The following is a 24,161-nucleotide window of genomic DNA, read 5'->3' as shown; positions in this document are numbered from 1 at the left end:
AAAATAGGAAGGGTTTGGTAAAAGTGCCACAACCTTGGTATGGAGTGGACTGACCTAAAATGCCCCGTGTATCTGTTTAAGCTCAGCAGAGATGTGTGAACTTCCCTCACGCAGTGATGCATACCCAAGTAGATCCCATGGAGAGAGGGGAAAATTCCAACATGAAGGTCAATTGTGAATGTCGAAGGGTAACCGAAAGGCTCACCCCAAAATACGCTTGACCATTGTTTTTTCCGCCGATCCCACATTGGGGTGGTTCTTGTATTCTTGTTTTAATACTTGTTTTAGTTAAGGGTTAGGCATAGTTTTACTCATTTAAAAAAAATCTAAACTTTGTAGCTGTACAAGATTTGGTCCATCTTATCATTGCACACCAGGCTTGTATACACACCAGGCAGATGACTAAACAAATTTCAATTTGCCATGCTATTTATAAGGTAATCTCATGAAATCCTCTCTGCTCCTCCACCCAATCTCTCACACTCCCGGTTATAGTTAAATCCCTGACTTTGATCTTCACTCTTTCCTGCCCAGTAATGGAACTTCCTGTTTTACAATTAAGGCGTGCCTGCCTTGATTAGGCCTTTGGTCGTCGGGGGAGGCAAAACAATGCCTCCCGCATGACCTGTAATTACCTTTTTGTACTTAATGTGGAATGATGTGGATCATAATGGTGTGTTTCTTCCGATGTTTTTTGGACACCAGTTATTGGTGTGTGTGTGTGTGTGTGTGTGTGTGTGTGTGTGTGTGTGTGTGTGTGTGTGTGTGTGTGTGTGTGTGTGTGTGTGTGTGCGTGTGCGTGTGCGTGCATGCGTGTGTGTGTGTGTGTGTGTAAATAGACTAGTGTAATATACTGTATAATATATGAATAGAAACATCAAAACATTAATGCTGGGACATCATCAGACAAAACGCACACACACACAAAGCTACAACATATACTATGTGTGTTAGAGACAATATAGGATGAACATAAAAATTCAGCAACACACTCCATTTACAGCCTGCATTAGAACAATAATAAGACCTTCAGCATGCCCAGCATGCCCACAATTCACAAAAGGTTACTTTAAGCATATGAACCCTTTTCTGGGCATGTCAAATCAAATAGGCATACATTCTGCATAAATAGCTTCAAAAGTGTCTAATTGCGATACATTGTGAGCCTGTAGATCGACTATTTTCACCGTTAAACAGATGAGAAAGAAAGGGGCGAAAAAGGAGGGGACAAAGTGTAGACCCCTGGGAGAGAGCTCCGGTCAACGAAGTATATAGGGTTTAAGTGTCCACTGCATGTAACCTGAGGGCTTTGACAAGAACACTGCAGACTATATCACGTTCACCCACCTCAACAAGTACCAAGTCAATTCTCCCCTTACTCCCTTTTTCCCTGTTGTCTTCTTCTTCTGTAGCACTGTCACACAATACTGTATGCCCCTCTTTCATTTCATTTGTTGCTTCTGTTCCCTCCCGCGTTTCACACACTTTAAAAAGGATTTCACTGTGCGGTGGACGGTGGTGTGTCCCTCTGCTTCTTTTGGATGTCTGGTCACTCGACTCTGGTGAGGCCTTTTGCAAGAATTGCAATGCTCTCACCATGAAATGAGGGACTGTCCCACGGAAAGGGGGACATCTGGTCACCCCGGGTGGGGTTAATGAAAGATAAACTATGTCTGTTATATTGGGGAACATTTAGTATTTTCAGTATACAGAATATGCTGTACGTGTACCACCATCACCACCAGAGTAAGCCAGAGTAAATCAGCTCATTATTCCTTAAGCCTTTAAAACTTTGTGTTCCTTATATTCCAGATTTTTCTTCAAACTCTCACTTTTTGTTTCTCATTGTTCAACTCTTGTCTTTTCCCCCACAATCTTGCTGCACCATTTCGATTGCTCCCATCTCTCTCTATCTCTCTCTTCCTCCCCTGCGGTGCCATACAGATCATGCAGAGATGCTGCGTTTCATCACTTAGCTGAGATACAGAGCTTCTTGATTCCTGCTGCAAGCTATATCTGGGTGACCCATTTCTGCACAAACTCTTGGAAATTGATGCTGGAAAGTTAAGTAAAGCAAATTAAATATCACTCACATCACAGTTCAGCAATCCACTAAGTGTGCTGCTGTGCTCCTCTTCCAGTGATGTGCTGTGCTGTATTTTCCCCACCACTTATAATAACTGTCTTCAAGCGTACATTAGAACTCCAGGGGGCTTTTCATATGTTCTATCCTTTTGAAGCATCTGTAGAGACATACTTCTTGCCAGGTTCTAATTGTGTCGCAGACCGTGTTAGCTCGTTTTATAACAGATAAAATAACTAATATAAAACTATTATTAAACCCATCAGATATAGAAGCCCTTGCAGAAAATTATTATAGTGTATATAGGCTAGCAGCCTACCATAATTGCAGATAATTGGTGGTGGTGTCAGTGTGCAGGCACCCCACCCCACCCACCCATTCCGTAGCCTATACTGAGCTACCATGAACCATTCAAAACACTGAAACACATGCAGTGCTCAAAGGGACCTCTCGGAATCCAGTCCACGTTTTTCTCCGCGCCCTTATTAAGCGCTATTTGGCTCGTATATTGAGAATTAGCGAAAATTGGCTCAGTCAAGAGAATAACAGGATGGCGTTTTTTCCTGCTCAACTGCATAATGGGAATATCAGAACATTCAAGAAGAAGCAAAATTCCACCGTTGAATGAATCGTGTCTTTAAGGAGCTTTACATTGCATGGGGATGCCATACGTCCAGTGGACCATTATATTTGCTCTGAATCCATGGCATAGTGTCGGGAATCACATCTTGCAATATTTGGAATAATTATATACATCAACGACGTATGAAAAGGATAGGATGATATGATACACAATAGATTAAAAGCACACAGGAACGTGCCTGGACGTGTATTACGTTAAGAGTTTAGGCGCTAATCAACAACGATTATTTACCGGCTGGTCAATCTCCTCGGTGCAGTGATGCGTGCGGCGTGCGCGCAGTCCTCAATCGCATCCTTGCCGACTTCTGTTGGACGTGGAGGAGAAAAAGACTTGATAATAGTCTTACAGTAGGCAGGCTACAGACTCTTAATTATTTAAGGTTGGATTCTCTCTTCTCTTTGTCATATTATTCTACGTACGATCTTGGCACGGATGAGAGCCTCAGTCATGGTCAAGCTCCCGAAATTCTTGCATGGGGAATAATGCAACCTCAAATAAACCCTGCTGGCTATGCGAAATGGTAAGAACCTGATTGAAATAATTACGGGCATCAAATGGCTTAGAAATAGCAATGATGTGTATTTTTTGTAAGGTTTCTGTTTTTCAAAATAATGCATAATTGCATATATATCATAATACATTAATAATAATACCCTCCTCAATATGTACGGGTTTGCTGATATCTAACTTGCCCCCGATGCCCATTTTGCAGCTTTCTGCCCTGAAATCCGTGACACATCCTCCTCCAAGATAGTGTGTCCCCTCTCTCGGAGTTACAGAGGACATCCACGACTTTAATGGCTTTTGTGTACAGAAGATGGAGGGTTCTACTGGTGCTGAACGTGCTTGCGGTTGCGGGGTTCATGACTTTTTGGTCCAAGTGCAACACGGCGCGGAGCAGCAGCAGCATCATCAAAGGCGGCAAAGCCACCAGCGCCCTGCAGCAGGAGGAGACTTCTGATGATGCTGCGGGGAAGACGAGGCCCTCCTCCCGGGGAACAAACAGCACGGCTCAAGGTCCCAGCATCAGTCACGAGGTGCTGCTGAGGAGACTGGGCTCGCTGGAGGACGTGGTATACAGACAGCTGAATGGTATGACTATAATGACTATGATAGAACAGTTTACCCGTAACCCAAACCTTTTAGACTGCATGCCTGTGACTGAGTGAGTGAACCAAAACATGCAGAAATGTGTTGTTTGCCCGGCCAGGAGGGACGTCTGCACACTATAGTGAAAACAGCAGATCTACAAGCACACCCCTTTTTCCCCTCACTGTATATGATTATTTTCCCTTTTTACCTCAACGATGAATTGCTGTTCTGTTCTTTGAATATAGAAGTGTCTATTTGTACGTCTCTAAATGTTTTGATGAATAGAACAAGGTGCAGACCCTTGTAAACAAGTGTAATCTGCTTTATTGGGTCGTCCACTCACAGTTAACAGTCTTTGTATTGAGGTGTGCTTGAAATGTACTGTAATTCTGCAAACTGTTAATACATATTTCAATCAATCAATCAATCAAACACAACACGTCACTCTCATGCCGCATTGTGAGCTTGTAGATTTTCACCATACTTCTTAATTGTTATTTCTATGTCTGTGTCTGCTTGTTTTATATATATTTTGTATTTCTAATGTTGTTGTTTTGAAATATAGATTTTTACAAAAAATATCTCACTCGAGTTGTGACCCATAAAAAATGTTCCGTGACCCACAAATGGGATCCCGACCCAGTGTTTGGGAAACATGCACTATAGGCATTATTATTGTCACTGTCTGTCACATTGTTTATCCCCGCCAGGCCAGAACGGCCAAAGGCAATCGTTTTTGCTCATGTGAGTCTCAGTCTGAAGTGAACAGCTCATTTCTGGCACCACTGGACCAATTGGCATGAAACTTTCCAGTATGCATGCACTTACACTTCTTACACTTTTTGCTAATACTCCTACAGATTAAGTCCAAACCTCACCAATCAAGCCTATACTGTGAATGATTCATCATATTCTATTCTGATTGGCTACGACTGGCTTCTGTAGTTTGCGGGAGTGGCCTGTTTTGCATCTAATGCCACAAATCATGAAGCATGTCTGTCTGATTAGTGTGAAACTTTGCATGTGCACACTCCCCTATAGCTCAAGGAAAATCTGGCGTGTGTGTGTGTGTGTGTGTGTGTGTGTGTGTGTTTGTGTGTGTGTACACGTGCAAACTGTGTCAATGTCATCACTTGTCAGGGCGTATTAATTAAATCACGAAATAGAGTCCAAGAGGGAAGCACTCACATCAAACACAAAAAGGTGCTGAACTAAAATACGTATAAAGAGGGAAGTCCGCACACTGTTCTGTAGTCAGGTTGCGGGGCAACAGCTCCACCAGAGAGCTCTAGAGAGCCAGACCTCCCTCTCCAGAGCAACATTAAACTTCCTCCTGCATGGGGGATCCCGAGGCATTCCCAGGCCAGTTTGGAGATATAAACCCTCCAACTCATCCTTGGTCTGCCCCGGGGTCTCCTTCCAGTCGGACGTGCATCGAGTTCCTCCCTAGGGAGACCCTCGAGAGGCATCCTATAATCAGATGCACGAACCACCTAAGCTGGCTCCTTTCCAAGCGAAGAAGCAGCGATTCTACTCTGAGTCTTTCTCGCGTGACTGAACTTCTCACTCTCTCCTATCTTTATTTATTTTAAATTATGAAAAGAAAATCCTACTGGGACCTATACAACAGTGTACTTCCCTTCTTCTCCAGTGTGCTAAATCACAACCCATGGCTTCTTAAAATGCTATGTTGGGGCCCTTGTGGATGTACAGTAATCCCTGACCAAGAATCATTAAATTCAACAAAAAACTAAATGATAGTGATCGGACGTGTGGCCTCAATCTGCTCATTGGTTTGCCTCCACCAGGTCTGTCCAAGTCCCTGGGCCTCATCGAGGGCTTCGGAGGCCGCGGTAAAGGCGGACTTCCCGCCACACTGTCGCCATCCGAGGAGAGAGATGCCAAAAACCTGAGGGAGAAGTATGGCTACAATGCCTACCTCAGTGACAAGATCTCTCTCGATCGGACCATTCCAGACTATCGTCCAAGCAAGTGAGTAGATTACCTTTATTGAGGACAGCTATTATGCAATGCAGAGAATTTGGTCTCATAACACTACAATGCACTATAGACATGTGAAAATGCAACACTGCACTTATTGCAGTGTTGCAATCTTTGTCCAATACACCTTATCTGTCACTTTTGTTTAGTACTCACTCTCTACCACCAACACTTTCTGTAGCCTACATGACCATGACCTTATGCGTGCATGGTTTACCATCGCAAAAAAACATGTGACTCAACTTGTGACTCATAGACAACATTCAGTGTTTGTACACAGAAGTGAGAGGTAAAGGTTAAAATCTGGCTCAACCCGGCGGGCAGCGGCGGTCATAAGGGGCCATAGCGAGTAGCAACTTCCACCATTTCAACAAAATAAGCACAAACAAACCACTTCACATGAACGATATTGATGTTATCAGGAGATTTGGTGCAGGGGGAAAGCTGAAAACAAGTTTGTGACTGTATCATTGTATCACTTCCACTCCCCGCAGGCCGCTGGCCGCGGCCCGCGGTGGTTCCCGTCTGCCGCGGGGAGCATGTGTTTCGGTCAATCGGGTGGAATCTAGCAGCAGCAGTTGCTGGGGTTATTGCTGTTATTGGCTAAAACTCCGCCTCACTCCCCAATAATCCTCCGTGGTTCTGGGGTTTGGCACAAACCTATCTGTTCGGTATTTTTTAGTATACAGTATGTATGCACTGCAGCTAGTATCTACAGAATGGATTTCTTTTTTTGAATAAAGTCTCCTCTCTCAATGCTTTTATCGCTTATTTTTCCGGGGAACTTTTCAGAATAAAGGTGATCTGATGAGCCAAAACATGACACTGAGCACTGCACAGGGCGTTAAAAAGGACCTAAAGATATCTCCACACGTCCTTTTATAGCACCCTGCAGTTTTTATTGAGAGGACGCGTGGACACGTCTTTAGCACAAAAGCTGTTAAAGCAAGCATCAACCCCCTCCTGTTTGATGATGAGAAGAACCCCCCGGCCCATCTCATACAGCCAGCTGTGTTCATCCGGAGGGGGAGTCAGAATCCAATGCTCCCATTTCCCACTCAGGATTCTTTTCTTTTTTGTGTTGCCGACATCAAAGTGGTGTGAGAGGCGTGTTTTGGTCTGATAGCTATGGGGACATAGTGGTATTATAGTGTCTGGGTTGGGGGTACGTCTTTAACTACTTAAACCCTGTATTCTTTGTTGCACGTCAAACAGCAAAAATAGCCAATCTAGAAGCTCACATGTCACATTTCGACGCACTCTGAGCGGTTATTTACGTTCGCCTGTTTTATGTTGGCCTATCATGACATGCCTATTATGCTATAGGGTTCATGTAAGTTATACATTGTCGTTTTTCAGGAAAAGAAATTAAGAAAAACAACCGAATATGACTATATGGGTTGTTCTGGACATCTGCTGATACGACGGGCATGTCTCACATGTCTCTCCCCTTTCTCTTCCATGGCTTCCTGTCTCTCTACACTGACTTATCAAAAAAGCACTATACAGCCTAAAACAACTGTGAGTGGGTATATATATATATAAAGGTGATAATAATGTGAACAGGAAGAAGAGGGTTTGCTTTTCAGTGTCCGTGAACTCAGCCTATTTTTGTAGTGATTTAGGATGAACAGAGTTTACAGCAAGGCAATGGAGTAAGGGATTATTATTTGAGTATTAGTATTTGCTGTATGTCACAAAAATAGAATGTGCGAAACATAGGCACGCACATGCCATCCAAACGACTAGATCCCTGTGTTTTGACTTAAAAGACTTGAAAATAGGAAAATGGAGTTACTCTGCACACAATCATGAATGCTGAATTGAATTGGGGACATGATAGTGTGGACCCTGTTTTTCTATTGTTCAGTTGCCGAAGATGTTTGTGTTGGGGGTTGTCTGAAATTCTGTACCAATCGATTATTTGGTGTGTGTGTGCGCGCGTGCGTGTGTGTGTGCGTGCGTGTCCAGATGCAAGAAGGTCATCTACCCCAGAGACCTCCCCCAGATCTCCCTCATCTTCATCTTCGTCAACGAGGCTCTGTCGGTGATCCTGCGCTCCGTCCACTCAGCTGTCAATCACACACCGGCTCACCTGCTCAAGGAGATCATCCTGGTGGATGACAACAGTGACGATGGTCAGTACAGTACAGCATTAAATAGTACAGAGGCACTTGTATTGTGACGCCCAGTGGTTCTCATCCAGGTGGTCCCCAGCTAAGTGATGGAGAGTTGGTAACCAAACGGAGCCTTATAGATCTAACTCTTGAGAGTGTAAAATGAAACCAAATGGACCCTTTGTCCAAAATTGTCGCCTTCATCAACTCAATGTGATATGGGCCAAAAGAATATATAGCCTACATTTCTCAAAAAGAGAAAAAAAGGAAAAATTTACAAGCTCACAACACGCTGCATCGCAACGCATTGTGAGCTTAGATATGCTATTTCTTAAATAGTATATTGTGATTCGGTCAGAAGCCAGATATCAAATAATCGGAGATCGGATATTAGTCGTGCACCCCTACTATTTTCTCTATATCATATGAGAAGTACATAGGGCGTAAGTAAATACAAGTTGTGTCTGTGCGTGCGTGTGTGTGCGTGCGTGCGTGTGGGAGGTCACAGCTTGTGTCAGATGTAAGAAGGGCCTCCAAGGTAAGAACAAAAAACCCACTGGATTAAGCTAGCAGTCACAATATTTACTCCAAGGTTTCAAAGACAACCTTGAACCTCCCACACAATGTTCCCGTGATGCTATCCCGCTAATAGTTAAGCTCCTTGCATCTCTATAGCCTACGCAATGTGGCATCTGGATGAATACAATCTGCAATAGCACTGCACCTGAAATCTCATAGCCGTCACAATACCACTTGATTCCTCACATTCATTGCAATATTCACTAGGGATGTCAATTATGGATTAATTAATTCATTGATAATTGATAACCTTATCGATCGATTAACTGGTTAGTTGATAAGCTGCGTTGTTTTGTTTAGATCTGAGAATCTTAATTTCCCTCAATAATGTCTACCATTTCTGTGGTTACCAAGGTGGGGGGGACTTTTTTTTAACCAGCCCAACTGCTACTTCTATAATAACCACTCAATAACCAAACAATGGTCCCCTAGGGTAGGTACCCTCACAAAAAACATGCAGTAATCCTGGTCTCTAAGCTACCTCCCCCTGGCCAGCCGGGGCTCGTGAAGGAGGGGAAAGGAGCTGTTCGGAATAACGTGTTCCTTCCACGCGTTACGTCCGGCCGGGGAAATTCCCCCCGTCAGGTGAAAAGAAGCAGCTTGGACTCCTCATGCATAGAAAGAGGCATGAGCTGTGTTCCAAAGGATCCAATATAGTTATTATTTACAGTCACAAGCTCTTCTTAATACTTTTCATTGGTTCAAATGTGTCCGTTGTCCCCCCCCCAGCATGGCTGCCAGGGATATTTCCCCCTCCCCTTCCCATTGGCTAGAGGCAGCTTTGCCGTTGCTTGTCGTCCCATTGGCTATCAGCAGCCAATCACGTCGATTCAGAGCCATGATGACGATGTCGTCTACATTTCATGAGTATTCACTAGTCAGGTTTCACCTGACAACACAAAAACCCATAACCACTTTCACTTTAAAAATCACACCCGTGTGAACTGAATGGTGCAACTCCCCTCTCCCCCCTCCTCTCTCTCTCTCATTAGCAGGCAACAGTGCGGCACTATCTGTCTCTCTGTTTCTGGCACAACAGCGCCCCTACTGGTACAAATAGTCATACTGGTGCTCATTAACGTCACATAGGCGGGCGGACCAACACATAGGTGAACACGGACATTGCTGTTCCTTGGAGTGGTTGCACCACTCAAAAACAAGAGTGTTGCATCACGCCCACTAAAACATAGATGTGACCCCAGCTCCCCCATGAGCATGTGTGCCACGCAGCCAGAAAGCTCTGCACAGAAGAACACAGAATAAGCACCCTTGAGGGAATTTCATATCATTAATTTCAGTCATACACAATCTGCCCAGCTAATCTTTTGTGCCTTTTACGGTATGGTTTGGGACACTGACTAAGTGCCCCAATAAATTATTGCCCTTATTTTTTGCATTCACTGCCAGCTCCCTTTATCCTGTTCCAGTTCTCTCCGTGGCACGCGTGTACAAACACTACAACCAAATACAACTGCAGCATAAGGCACGACAACAGCACATAGTCCCGTATTCGTTCGTTTGCACAGAGAGGATTTTGTCATGCGTCTGCTGACAGACAGCTGTCACATTGGGGACAGTGCATGGCGGGGGTGGGGCGGGGGGTGGCGGCGATTCCGTTGACGTGACAAGGTGACAACAAGCATCCCGTTGACATAAAGCTGCGTCTGGTGTTATGCTTATATGCAGGCGTTCAGCTGGGTGACTGACAGTGGTGGAAAGTAACTATATACAAGTACATTTAAGTACTGTACTTGAGTACAATTTTTAGGTTCTTTTACTTTACTTTACTCTGTCAAAGGCAAATATTGTAATTTTACTCCACTCATTAATCCACTTTTGATTTAGATTTTTATGAGAAAACATTTATCACGTCAGCCCTATACATTTCCAGAGGCCACAAAAGCCGCTGTTTATGCCCTATACTCGCATATTATTTGTGCTTATATTCCGTTCGTCTGACAGCTGCGCCGCTCGTGGAAAATAACTAAAAAGGAGTTTGCGAGCAAAGAAATAAGATCTCAAAGACTTTGGCAGCATGACAGACTTGTTATGACTGGAGAATGGAGAGAAGAAAGAAAGTCAAGCAACAAAACGGCTGAGGAAAGGATAGGTCTTGACGTGCGAGGAGAGCGAATTTGAGCGATGAGCAAGAGCACGAGAGAAAAACGACATGGAGATTGGAGACAGTTCCTCCTCCCTTTGCTCGTGGCGCTGGTGGATGGCTGAGAGCCAGCTATCCATCACAGAGACGAGGAGAGCAAGGAGAGATTGCGGCGGCAGACAAAGCAAGACGTACAAACAAATAACCCTCCTTTTCTGGTTTCATGTCCTCTGGTTCTGTGGCCTGGTGTTCTGGTTTCATGAGTCAGTCCTCTGGTTCTGTGGCCTGGTGTTCTGGTTTCATGAGTCAGTCCTCTGGTTCTGTGGCCTGGTGTTCTGGTTTCATGAGTCAGTCCTCTGGTTCTGTGGCCTGGTGTTCTGGTTGCATGAGTCAGTCCTCTGGTTCTGTGGCCTGGTGTTCTGGTTGCATGAGTCAGTCCTCTGGTTCTGTGGCCTGGTGTTCTGGTTTCATGAGTCAGTCCTCTGGTTCTGTGGCCTGGTGTTCTGGTTGCATGAGTCAGTCCTCTGGTTCTGTGGCCTGGTGTTCTGGTTGCATGAGTCAGTCCTCTGGTTCTGTGGCCTGGTGTTCTGGTTTCATGAGTCAGTCCTCTGGTTCTGTGGCCTGGTGTTCTGGTTTCATGAGTCAGTCCTCTGGTTCTGTGGCCTGGTGTTCTGGTTGCATGAGTCAGTCCTCTGGTTCTGTGGCCTGGTGTTCTGGTTTCATGAGTCAGTCCTCTGGTTCTGTGGCCTGGTGTTCTGGTTGCATGAGTCAGTCCTCTGGTTCTGTCGCCTGGTGTTCTGGTTGCATGAGTCAGTCCTCTGGTTCTGTGGCCTGGTGTTCTGGTTTCATGAGTCAGTCCTCTGGTTCTGTGGCCCGGTGTTGTGGTGAAGAGTAGATGTAATTGCCTGTGTTCTGGTGAATTCTGGGAGGAAAATGATGGGTGCAGTTTAGAGACATTTAAACGCAAAGACCCATGTAAGATTCATCTTCCCATTTTGGACGGGAACCCCTTTTGGTGTTAGCATTACGTTATGCTTTAGCTATTGAAAAATAGCAGACCTACAAGCTCATAGCGCGCCACCGAGTGGCATGCTACGAGCTTGTAGGTCTACGAAGAACGACTGACATAGAAACATAGCTTTTTCAGAAAACTGTCAGGATGTAGAAGACATTTTTAGAATCTGATCTCAGGTCAAAATGGGTTAATAATAAACCATTCATTATTTAGGTGAACATCTGTGTATGCTTGCATGCACTGCACTGCCCAGACCACCCCTCCCCCCCAAGCGTGGGGTCTCTGGGTCCTCCCCCAGAAACCTTTTAACATTGTAGATGTAAGTTCTGGTGAATTTTGGGACTTTGATACAAAATCCAGGAGAAATGAAACTTTTGAGTGATTGAATACTTTCAAAGATTATGCTAAAAGGATGACACAAAAAGTCCCATGCATGCAGGGGTCCTTTGTACTCAATTAATCTGTAATACATACATACATGTAGACAATACAATACAATACAATACAAATATGCCACAAAACATATTGGAATTGGTATCAGTAGAATCATAGTGTATTTATAGAGAAAAGTAGGTACACTACGTGTGTACTGTACGTAGCAGTATATACTGTATGTGCATGTGTACAGCGTGCGCATGCTTGGACGCCCGCATAATGCAAAGGGAGCGAACTTGGCTCTGGCAGCAAAAGGAGTGGGAGATCAAAGATCGAGCGTCTCTTTGCTCTGGGAGCTTCAGACTCGCCTCCCGAGGCTGGAAAGCACCACAGGGTTCCCAAGAAAATGTGTGTGTGTGTGTGTGTGTGTGTGTGTTTGTGTGTGTTTTTTCTTTTACACAACTTTTTTCTAACTCCCCCCCCCCCCTCATTTTATTAGGAGTTGGGGGATAATTCATTCCTCTATGAGTCTGAATATGTACAGAACGTGAACGTGGGTTGTTGATTGATTAGTACATTTGACTCTTGTGGCCCAGAGCAACTGAAAGGACCGTTGGAGGAGTACGTAAACAAGCGCTACCCGGGCCTGGTGAAGATAGTCCGGAACCAGAAGAGAGAGGGACTGATACGTGCAAGAATCGAGGGCTGGAAGGTAGCCAGCGCTGAGGTGACGGGCTTCTTTGATGCCCACGTGGAGTTCACGCCATCCTGGTGAGTGGGTTCTCTATCCCGTGCGTGCACTATAAAGGCCAGACCTCAACCAATGCAACTCCTTGCAACAAAACTGTTTTAAGGCCAGTCCACTCCTTTCAACCATGTTCCCAATTGGTGTGTGTGTGTGTGTGTGTGTGTACTCTCTTTTAAGGGCTGAGCCGGTTCTGGCCAGAATCAAGGAGGATCACAAGAGGATCATCCTGCCCTCCATCGACAACATCAAACATGACACGTTTGAGTTGGAGCGCTATGAGAACTCAGGCCACGGATACAACTGGGAGCTGTGGTGCATGTACATCAACCCCCCCAAGCAGTGGTGGGACGAGGGGGACACCACTGCACCAATCAGGTACGGATACAACTGGGAGCTGTGGTGCATGTACATCAACCCTCCCAAGCAGTGGTGGGACGAGGGGGACACCACTGCACCAATCAGGTACGAATACAACTGGGAGCTGTGGTGCATGTACATCAACCCCCCCAAGCAGTGGTGGGACGAGGGGGACACCACTGCACCAATCAGGTACGGATACAACTGGGAGCTGTGGTGCATGTACATCAACCCCCCCAAGCAGTGGTGGGACGAAGGGGACACCACTGCACCAATCAGGTACGGATACAACTGGGAGCTGTGGTGCATGTACATCAACCCCCCCAAGCAGTGGTGGGACGAGGGGGACACCACTGCACCAATCAGGTACGGATACAACTGGGAGCTGTGGTGCATGTACATCAACCCCCCCAAGCAGTGGTGGGACGAGGGGGACACCACTGCACCAATCAGGTACGGAGCATGTGGCTTAATTCTCTCTCTCACCGAGTCGTTCTGTTCCGTTCCGTTCCGTTCCGTTCCGTTCCGTTCCGTTCTGTTCTGTTCTGTTCAGTTCAATTGGCTTTATTGGCATGAAAAAAAAACATTGCCAAAGCAAGGAGTGGACACACTTCCAACTGAGCATTTTACGTCTAAAATAGAAATAAATCAGATTTGAATCGGATTTGACTGGATGTGACTGCAGTCTAAATGGCAAAATTGGACCCCATTTAGAGAAAAACTGACCGTGTAGCCTGGGTCACTCCCACACAACAAAACGCCAGTGAGTCCTTGAGCAACAGGGGACGTGGCCTACATGCTCAGTCATTGCTAAAATAAACAGATGAGGATCTCACTGTTTCTACTGTTGTTTAATCTCCCTCATCGTGACAGGACTCCCGCCATGATTGGCTGCTCCTTTGTGGCCAACCGGGACTACTTCGGGGAGTTGGGCTTGCTGGACTCTGGCATGGACGTTTACGGAGGAGAGAACATTGAACTGGGCATCCGGGTCTGTGTGTCGACCTGTTTTCTATATTCCATCCCCTCCCTCCCCCAGTTGTTTTTTAAAGTGGAGCAGTGGCTACTGTAGCGTGGCACCACTGTGGAATGAGGTCCCGCTATCTATTAGAGAGTTTGGGCGTAGATGTTCAGCATGTGCAGCAGAGAGCGACAGATAGACAGAGAGAGAGAAAGTTGCACGCACGTGTACACACACTCAGAGAGACAGAGATACAGAGAGATAAAGAAATATTGTTTCTGGTTAGTACAGTGTTAATGCCTATTCATATTCCAGTTTTAGGTGATAAGGTGACTACTGAAACGGTGATTAGTAAAAACAAGAGAGATGTGTTTGGGTGAGCGGTGAATCGCTTACCACCACGGCTCAGTGACGTCATGTCGTAGTTTCCGGAAACCTGAAACTGGAGTATGAATAGACCGTTAGTGTTTATTGTTGTTTTAACATACACTGCTGAACAAGGTTAATCTTACGATCCTCCAGCACATACGTTGACCACTGTCATTATTATCACCGTTATTACATTTTGTGCAACATTTTGAATTTATATTGCCCACGCTCGTAATATATTATATTAACGCTAATCGCTAACACAGTGTCTGACACCGTGCACCTTTCAGGTGTGGCTGTGCGGTGGCAGCATGGAGGTGCTTCCCTGTTCTAACACAGTGTGTCTGATACCGTGCACCTTCCAGGTGTGGCTGTGCGGTGGAAGCATGGAGGTGCTTCCCTGTTCCCGGGTGGCCCACATCGCCCGGATGAAGAAGCCCTACCACAGTAACATCGCCTTCCACACGCGGCGCAACGCCCTGCGCGTGGCCGAGGTGTGGATGGACCAGTACAAGTCCAACGTTTACCTGGCCTGGAACATCCCCATGGAGGTGAGAGGCAGGGAGGGGTTTTCCCACAACCAAGGGTCCGTACACAGACAAACATGTCTGTGGCAAAGACTTGGTCTTGTCCGTGGCAATTGTTTCATTTCGTTTTACGTTCAACTAGCCAATCTACATTGACACGTTGTGAGCTTGTAATGTCATGGCCATTTTAACTGTTCTTTTTTTTTTAAATATATTTTTCATCCCACGATTTTGTAACCCATTTTTCACCCCTGTGCCAATCATCTACTGTGATCCTGGGCTCTACACACCCTCCGCCAACCTGGGGAGAGCAACGGACTTAACTCATGCTCCCTTCATGCCTGAGTGTCCAAGTTGCTCCTTTACACCTGACCGGGGGGAGTTTCCCTGATTGGACGTAGCGCGTGGAAGGAACACGTTATTCCAACCAGTTCCTTTCCCCTCCATCAGGCGCCCCGGCTGGCCAGGGGGAGGCAGTTTAGAGACCAGGATTACTGCATGTTTTTGTGAGGGTACCTACCCTAGGGGACACGGGGAGAACATGCAAACTCCACACAGGGCCATTTTAACTGTTCAAAAATGTTTTGCAAAACAGTAAAAAAAGGCAAAGAAGTTTAGGGATAAGGGGTTTAGCGGTGACGAAAATGGAGCCCCTCATGTCATAATGTCATGTCACCTCTCGGCAGAACCATGGCATCGACTATATGGGGAGTGGGGACACATCTCATGTCATATGTCATGTCCCCTCTTTGGCAGAACCATGGCATCGACTATATGGGGAGTGGGGACACATCTCATGTCATGTCACCTCTTTGGCAGAACCATGGCATCGACTATATGGGGAGTGGGGACACATCTCATGTCATAATGTCATGTCACCTCTTTGGCAGAACCATGGCATCGACTATATGGGGAGTGGGGACACATCTCATGTCATATGTCATGTCACCTCTTTGGCAGAACCATGGCATCGACTATGGGGACACATCTCATGTCATATGTCATGTCACCTCTTTGGCAGAACCATGGCATCGACTATATGGGGACACATCTCATGTCATATGTCATGTCCCCTTTCGGCAGAACCATGGCATCGACTATATGGGGACACATCTCATGTCATATGTCATGTCCCCTTTCGGCAGAACCATGGCATCGACTATGGGGACATATCTCAGCGGCTGGCACTCAGGAAGAGTCTACAGTGTAAGAACTTTGAGTGGTACCTGGACAATGTCTACCCGGAAATGAGGAGGTACAACAATACACTCTTCTACGGTGAGGTGAGTTGAGTAAACATGTGCACAACAGCCACATCTGAGAATGAATGAGAATGAGAGAATGTTTTTGACGACTAAAACTAAGGCGGAAAATGTTCGTCGACTACCTTTTTTCACTGACAAACTAAATGGAAACTAAATGATAACTAAGCTATGATGACTAAAACTAAGACAAAATATACTGACAATTTCATCAACAGATAAAAACTAGACTAAAATGTTAAGAAGGGACTAGTGGACAAGAGATCCAGTATAAGTCATTTTACACTTGGTTGCATGCTGAAAATAGCCGATCTACAAGTCAAACAGTCATTGCGACAGCATCAAGGCCCGCCAAAATACATTTTAGTCGACTAAATCAACTGTAGATTTAGTCGACTAAAATCTTATGACATTTAGTCGACTAAAACTAGACTAACACCAAGACATGGGTGAGATTGGGCGAGATTTCAAATGGGTGACATTATTGTTTAACGTTTGGTGTTCTGTTGCGATTATTTCATTTGCATCATCGCATTCTAAGCACTACATATTTTGTAGAGAAAAGCACACCGACAAGGACAGGTGCATGGGAGCAGGCAAACGAATGCGAATCTTGAGAAAAAAAAGAGTGTCACTGTCTTCACTTATAGAGCAGCAGTTTATATAAGTGAAGACAGTGTGCGGGACCTCTTTCTTCTCAAGCACTACAGATTACCATCACATACTGTCGCATTGTTTGGTCCTGGACTGTGCTGTGACTTTAATGCAAACTCTATTTTGCGTTGTTTTAGATTCGTAATACTAAGGTAACCCACTTGTGTATGGACCAGGGTGTGAAGGAGAACCACACAGCCACCCTGCATCCCTGCCATGGATGGGGCCCTCAGGTAGGAGGACCTTTAATATTACAAACAAACAAATAAATAAATGTGGACCTCGTGCAGTATTTTGCTCCTATGTTGATTTCAGATTCATGTGGCCAGACTTTGATGTCAGTTGTCTATGACGTACAGTATGTACAGTATGACGGTTGACTCCAGAGTGCCATTAAAAAAAAATGTTCAGTTTAGAGACCGGGATTATACTGCATGTTTTTTCTGAGGGTACCTACAGGGATACTCGGCTACTTGTGTCCTGAAACGTTAATTCTCAGAAAAATAGTAACACAAAAATGTGTGTGTGTGTGTGTGTGTGTGTTCCGATCCAGTTAGGGCGATACACCAAAGAGGGACAGCTGTTCCTGGGCCCTCTGGGCAGCACCGGGGAGGACACGCGCTGTGTGGTGGACGACCAAATCAGCGCCTTCCCCCAGCTGCTCAACTGTGACAAGGTGCCCATCGCCAAGCAGAAGACCTGGCACTTCACTCAGGTGAGGGAGGGGGGAGGGGGGGGGGGGGGGGGGGGGGCAGAGCTGCGTTTGTGCACGCTCACCTGGTGTGCATGACACTGATTGTGTCCCAGACTCCCAGCACAGGGGTGGTACTAGTGGAGTGTTTAAAACCCATTTAGACCTGGGGTCGATTCTACAAAATGTCTTCTAAAGTTTTCTGAAAAATCTATGTTTCTATATGTCGGTGGTTCTCAAACATTTTCACGTCAAGGACCCCGAAAAATATATTTAATTGGTCCGCCGACCCCCATATGATAATATGTTGTTCCAGGGACCCCCCCCCCAGAAGCAAAGATTTGCGTTAAAAACATTCGCTCTGAAAGAATATACAGAATATTCAAAGCCACATTTTCACAATTATTCAAAAATATCAGATCTAAAAGCTCGTAGCGCGGCACTTAGATCTGTATGTTCACTATTTTAAAGCGTACTACTTCAATGCCAGATGACGCCTTTGGACGCCGCCCCCTGGTGGCCAAGAGTGCCAATGGCGCCTTTGGACGCCATTTTGAAAAAGAAAAAAAAATCAGTTCAGGTGATGATATGCACATTACATAGACTTACAATTTCTTTCTTTTATTTATAATGGGCTTCGGTGGCAACGAGGACCAAAACTGGTGTCCACCAGGTGGCACTGAATATTCATAATGCATTTTTGTCAATTTGGTTCTTTTGGGTGTTTGGGCACCTGTGTGCTAGTGCTTAGAGGACATTAGGTGAACTGAATCAGAGTTAAGGGATTCAGGGGTGTTTATTGTCGCCAATCAGATTTGCACATTCAAGGCATTTGATTTGGTGTGGTTGGTGCATATAAGTAATGTAATAAGCCCTTTTTAATCCAATGAGATGCTACTTATCAAACATGGCTCCCCTTATTGTTCTCCTTAGTAGGTTTTGCTTAGATAACTTCAGCTCCCCCATGAGGCACATCTGTGATGACTATTAAAGTCCGGAACATTCTCTCTTTTGTCATCATGTCCTTCAGAACCAGTCCATCATAAACCGAGCCACGGGGCGCTGTCTGGAAGTCGTGCCAGCGAACGTTTACTTTGGCTACCTGCTGGTCCTCCAGGCCTGCTCTGGACAGCGCTGGATCATCAAGAACACCATGAGGCAGTAGCGTAGCGGCTAGCAGCCCCCGCCAGTCCCACACACACCATTTCCACACGGACGCAATAACTTCAAAGGGGTCCAGTGACCCCCTGTGGCTTTGCTGAGGATGTTTCTGATGATGTTTAACATACATCATTTAATGTACTCATCTTAAAGAGATTGAGAGAAAGAGATTGGGGGAGAGAGAGAGAGCTTTTGGAAGCAGACCTCTTTCATAGTTTCATACACATCAAGCACTGAATGAGCGAAGCAATACATGCCAGCGCAATTCTGTCTTTGAAAGATCTGCTAACCCTGTAATGAGCTTTCGTCATACAGTAATTATAATTAGGCACCAGGGTCCTTTTTAAATTCCTTTGTTAATGGACAGACTTTATAAGATCTTTTGTGAGGAACGAGTTTATCTGCATCATATCCGCCATTACATTACATTCCGTGTCATTTTATACATTTTATTAAGATGTATGGATTACGATAAAATGTCCAGGAAGGAACTGAAATCTCAGTAACATGCACTGGTCAGGATACATGTTGTTGCTTGATTAATGGTTAGTTTATTGTAGGTATAACACGATGATTTTATATGTTGTAGAATTCATTATTATTATTTTTATTATTGAAAGCATTCTGTAGCAACATGCAATGCATAGTAGCATGAAGGAGTAATGCACACAGGGATTCTTTGATTTGACTCTTGGGCTCCATTTACACTGGCAGCCAAACCCAGCCTGAATCAGATCCATATTGGAATCCGATTTATTTAAACAAGTCTAAACACAAACAAGTCAAATGGAATCCGATGTTTACAAATGTGACTTGAGACACATACAGAGATGGTTTCAAATCTGATTCAAATCTGATTTCAGGAGATCCGTCTCAGTCTGCAGAAATAAATCGGATTCCATGTGACTTGTTTGTGTGTAGACTTCGGCTGCCAGTCTGAACACTGATCTGGTCACTTGCAAATGCAGCGTGAACGGTCGGGCCAAAATAACAGATTTGAGAAATAAATCAGATTTGAATTGGATTTGACTGGATGTGACTGCAGTCTAAATGGGGCCTTGGATAATGTAGTGTTAGTTTAGTCATACGGTTACATGCTGAGTGCCATAGAATACTACCACTACAGAACCATTCACAACCAATGGGATGTAGTTTGAAGCACTTTCTTTTGATCACTGATATGAAGCTCGATCCAGACTATTGGTCCTTTCAGACGGGGAGCTAGGTGACGCAGGCGTTGTCGCCTTACGGATCAACGACAGGTCTGCTCATGAGGGGCGCGACGACGCAAGCGTAAAATAAAAAAAACGCTCAACACAATTCAGGTCTAGTCATCAGTCGCGGGTTTGTGCACGAAATGAGCACGCTTTACGACGATTTCACGGAACCGCGCCTACGTAAATGCGATTGCGCGTACAAAACAAAAATGAATGACTTGGCGCGTTAATCGCTTGCCCATCTGAAAGGACCATATGAATGAAAATGAAAACAGGAATGGTTGGGGAAAATAACTAAAAAACGCACAAATACCGGGGGTCATGTAAATGCCGAAGCCCTTCAAGGCCAGTATTATCATTGTACTACTAACAATGATAATGAATTCTATCAGATGTCATATATTTCAATAATTCAGTGATATACCAGTTGGATTTTCTTCCGAGACTGTCTTCCAATAAATAACTGGATTCTTGATTTTATATCGCTTGGAAATCTGATTTTGTCTCTCCTCTCTTAACCCATTCTGGACGGGAACCCGTTTGTGTTTTAACTAAGCATTATTTAGCTATTGAAAAATAGCAGATCTACAAGCTCATAGCGCGCCACTCGGTGGCGCGCTATGAGCTTGTAGGTCTGCTATTTTTGAAAGATCGTGAAAATGCGGCACAAATCTTTGACACTATTCACTATTCAAAAATAGCCTTAAAAAAGCTCACAGTGCGTCAGCGTTGCGAGCATAGTACATATGCTATTTTTGAACATTTTAGAAAAATCTACTGATTTAGAAGGCATTTGTAGAATCGGCCTGAGGTCTTAATGGGTTAAAAGAGACTCCTACCAAGTCTCCTGTTGACCGATGACCCGGTCATCTAATTAATGGCCCAGATGACCCGGTCATCTAATTAATGGCCCAGGAATTTGACAAAAACGAAAATAGTCAATGAATTCAAGGCTTCATGAGGTGTGTGATAGAAAATAAGTCATATTTTGGGCGTTGTGCCATAGTTACTGTTCTTTTGTTTGTTAGTCACAAGATGAATGTTTCCTGTAGGAATTATGGGAAATATGATAGTGCTGAGTCAAAGTCTGATAAAGTTATGAATGGGAATGATCCTGCTGCCTGTGCAACAGCACTGATTTATGATGTTATACTGCCCTCTTGTGGCCGACATTTCACACTGCCGTTTGCAAGTGACCAGATCAGATCTGTGTGTTCAGACTGTCAGCGAAATCCAGCGACTGAATCAGATCTGTGCCACATGCAGATTGGACTCTGATTTGTTTAAATAAGTCACATGGAGTCTGATTTAGATCAGGTTGTTGCATTCAGACTGAGACGGATCTCATGAAATCAGATTTGAAACCAGATCTGAACGTGGCTCAAGTCACATTGGGAAAAATCAGATTCCATGTGACCTCTCTGCTTTTAGACCGATTTAAACAAATCAGTCTGGATGTGCCCCACGCTTAACACCTTAATTGGTCACAATAAAAACAAAGTCGGTGTTAGAGCATGTTTTAAAAATGGAAATCACTTCTTCTCCCTCAGATTTAACCTAAACCAATGAAGGCGTAAAAGAACATTTTTTGAAAAGAAAATGCAGTTTTATTGCATTGTTTCATCCATTTACTTTTGTACAGATTACAGTATTTACAGATACATAATTATTTAGCCTCTAACTCAGACCCAGCTAATCTGTGTTTAAATGTTGTACATGCAAAGTGTCAGTGTGTGTGTATGTGCTTTTTCTAGTGGCTACACTTTCAAATGAGCTATATGTACAAAGTTATACAATGACAACTTGTGTGAGATTTAACCATCATGCTACTGAAGTGAAGAAACACAAAGTGTTACCTCAACTGCAATTTCAACTTCAGCGATGAAGACATCATGCATCCAGTCTGCAAGGCCATGTGCAGTTTCCTTCTAACACAGCTGTAAACTATAAGCACATTGTCAAGTCTTAAGAAAATAATATAGAAATGTATCTGATCTGAAGACCAATCCATGATGTTATTTATGGTTGCCTTGTTCACCAGCATACAAAAAGCAATTGCTGTAAATAAGGTTGAAATGTTCCCATCAATAATGCTGTTTGTTCAGTGGATATTACTACCAGTGTGGCTGACAAGACTTTGAAGACATGTTTTACACAATACGCACTTCATCATTCTCCAAATGTGTTGTTGCTAAATTGTGTCTAAACGTAGGCTTTTACAAGTCTTTTTTCTTTCTTTCTTGGAATTAGCAATAAACAAAAAAAGAAAGAAACAAAGACACAAACACATAAACAAACAAACAAATCCTATAAATATTCTTCATTTAAATATGTGATCACAAATGCAGTTCGTCCACCAATCCATTTTTGGTAGATCAAGATCAACTTAATATACAGATATTATGTTCAGTCTCATATTATTTCAACATTTCATTTCACATGGAAAAGACATTGCGTGTATAATGCCACAATATTCCTGCTGTCACACATGTGAAGGGCTGAAAAGACAAAAAAAAACTACTGACACGTCACTAATTGAGACTACAGCAAGAACATGATTATACAGGTAATTATCAACTCAGGCCCTAGGTGGCACCCTTGCACAAACCTATGACATTATGATTACTCCCTTGATTTCATTAGGTTTAAATGGAATATACAGTGCAAGATGAGGACCAAAACATAGAGGTGGGCGAGCGGTATCACGATACACATCACGATTCTTTTTCATGTTGGTTTTTATGGTTATTTTTACTTAACAGTACAACCACCTGCTACAAGGTAACACAAATGGGTAGTAACGGGGCTTTTCGACCAAAAATACTTATACCAGCCAGATGCTCTAAAGGTAAGGTCGCGCTGAAACAACAGGTCTGGGAATGCCCATATACGGTACCTTATAATAACGATTTCGGGCCGGGTAGGGTGTAAAATGTGTGCCAATTAGTAAAGGCCAGGCGGGGCCTCGGGCCAGCCCAGTTAGGGCCGGGCCTTCATTTTCGGGCCTGTTGGGCTGGCTGCCGGGCACGGCTGCACTAACTACTTTGCGGCGGGCCCGTCTAGAGTTTGAATGGACAGGTGTCAGTCAAAAGGGAGACATCGAAGAGGAAGGACGGGTGGGGAAGGATCAACATATATGGAATGTCAGGTCAGCTCCAGATATGGATATCTAATGGTTTGAGGTCAGATGTAGAGTTGCTGGCCGGCAACAATAAGTATAAATTAAGGTATAGAACTGCAAATCACAGAATGTGCATTCACTGTATCACAATATGATCTCTGAAAAGGCATAATATATCATGGAGACGTATCGTGGAGACATTGTATCATCTCGACGATATTCATCACCATATCGCCCACCCCTATTAACATAGCTAGACAATAGACTTGAGTGTTCCTACGGAAAATAACGTCTGTCTGATATCATCGTACTCTGTGGAGATAACAAAGTTAATGTATTCCTATTGTAAGCCTATTATCCTACTGGTACATCTCTGCTGACTTTTATATGGCTTTGGCAAAGAGGGTGGAGGAAACACAATAGAACAACCACCTCCCTGCCTGTGGGTCTGAGGTGCAGTGGTGGAAAGTAAACTAAAGTACATGAATTTACTTAATTAAAGGTAAAATAATCAATAATGCGATGTAGAAATACTCCGTTACGTTCAGAATTCAAAATGTGCTTGAGTAAAATAATAATAATAAATATTGATATCAAAATGTGCTTAAAAGTACGAAAAGTAAAAGTGCTCATTATGCAGAATGTATGGGGTCGTTAAGTTTTCCCTGAAAATAGCAGATCTACCAGCTCACGATGCATTGTGAGCTTCTAGATCGTTTATTTTCAAATGGCCGGAATGTGTATAAGCCCAGGGCTGAAGTGGTTATTGTATGTTTTGTAATTTTAATCAAAAACTACAAAGTAACTAAAATTGTCAAATAATTGTAGTGGAGTAAAAGTACAATATTTGCCTCTGAAATGTAGTGGAGAAGTAAAAGAAGAAGTCAAAGTACTGAAACCTTTACATACTCAAGTAAAGTACCTCAAAATTGTACTTAAAGTAGAGAATGTTAGTACTTTTTCCATCACTGCTGATGTGCTGTGATGAAGCAGAGTGTGTCTTATTATTTGCAGTGCTCCCCTGAGGTCCTCTAAACACTGTTTTGGAGCAGAGTGTACCAACAATCATGCACGACACACAATGATG

The 24,161-nt window shown here is 44.1% G+C and overlaps 1 protein-coding gene across 1 annotated transcript; it reads left to right on the top strand.

The window, feature by feature from the left end:
• The first annotated feature begins 3,460 nt into the window (after positions 1-3,460).
• Positions 3,461-20,371, top strand: galnt17 (polypeptide N-acetylgalactosaminyltransferase 17). The gene is made up of 11 exons (XM_080771816.1): positions 3,461-3,818; positions 5,627-5,810; positions 7,791-7,957; positions 12,603-12,777; positions 12,932-13,129; positions 13,985-14,102; positions 14,807-14,992; positions 16,114-16,251; positions 17,022-17,117; positions 17,438-17,599; positions 18,606-20,371. The coding sequence occupies exons 1-11, from the start codon at positions 3,524-3,526 to the stop codon at positions 18,738-18,740; spliced, it is 1,854 nt and encodes a 617-aa protein (XP_080627942.1). The 5' UTR covers positions 3,461-3,523; the 3' UTR covers positions 18,741-20,371.
• Positions 20,372-24,161: the final 3,790 nt, after the last annotated feature.

Source organism: Protomyctophum bolini (assembly GCF_963924005.1).
Source record: "Protomyctophum bolini genome assembly, chromosome: 9".
Classification (NCBI taxonomy): domain Eukaryota; kingdom Metazoa; phylum Chordata; class Actinopteri; order Myctophiformes; family Myctophidae; genus Protomyctophum; species Protomyctophum bolini.
Note: the sequence above shows the minus strand (reverse complement) of the source record. Positions and strands in the feature narration are given on the sequence as shown.

Bases quoted from the DNA above. Each gene is read 5' to 3' on its own strand.
- galnt17 (XM_080771816.1), top strand. From the start codon at position 3,524: ATGGCTTTTGTGTACAGAAGATGGAGGGTTCTACTGGTGCTGAACGTG. The intron at 13,130-13,984 runs GTACGGATACAA...TCATCGTGACAG, and splicing joins GACACCACTGCACCAATCAG to GACTCCCGCCATGATTGGCT. The intron at 16,252-17,021 runs GTGAGTTGAGTA...GCGTTGTTTTAG, and splicing joins ATACACTCTTCTACGGTGAG to ATTCGTAATACTAAGGTAAC.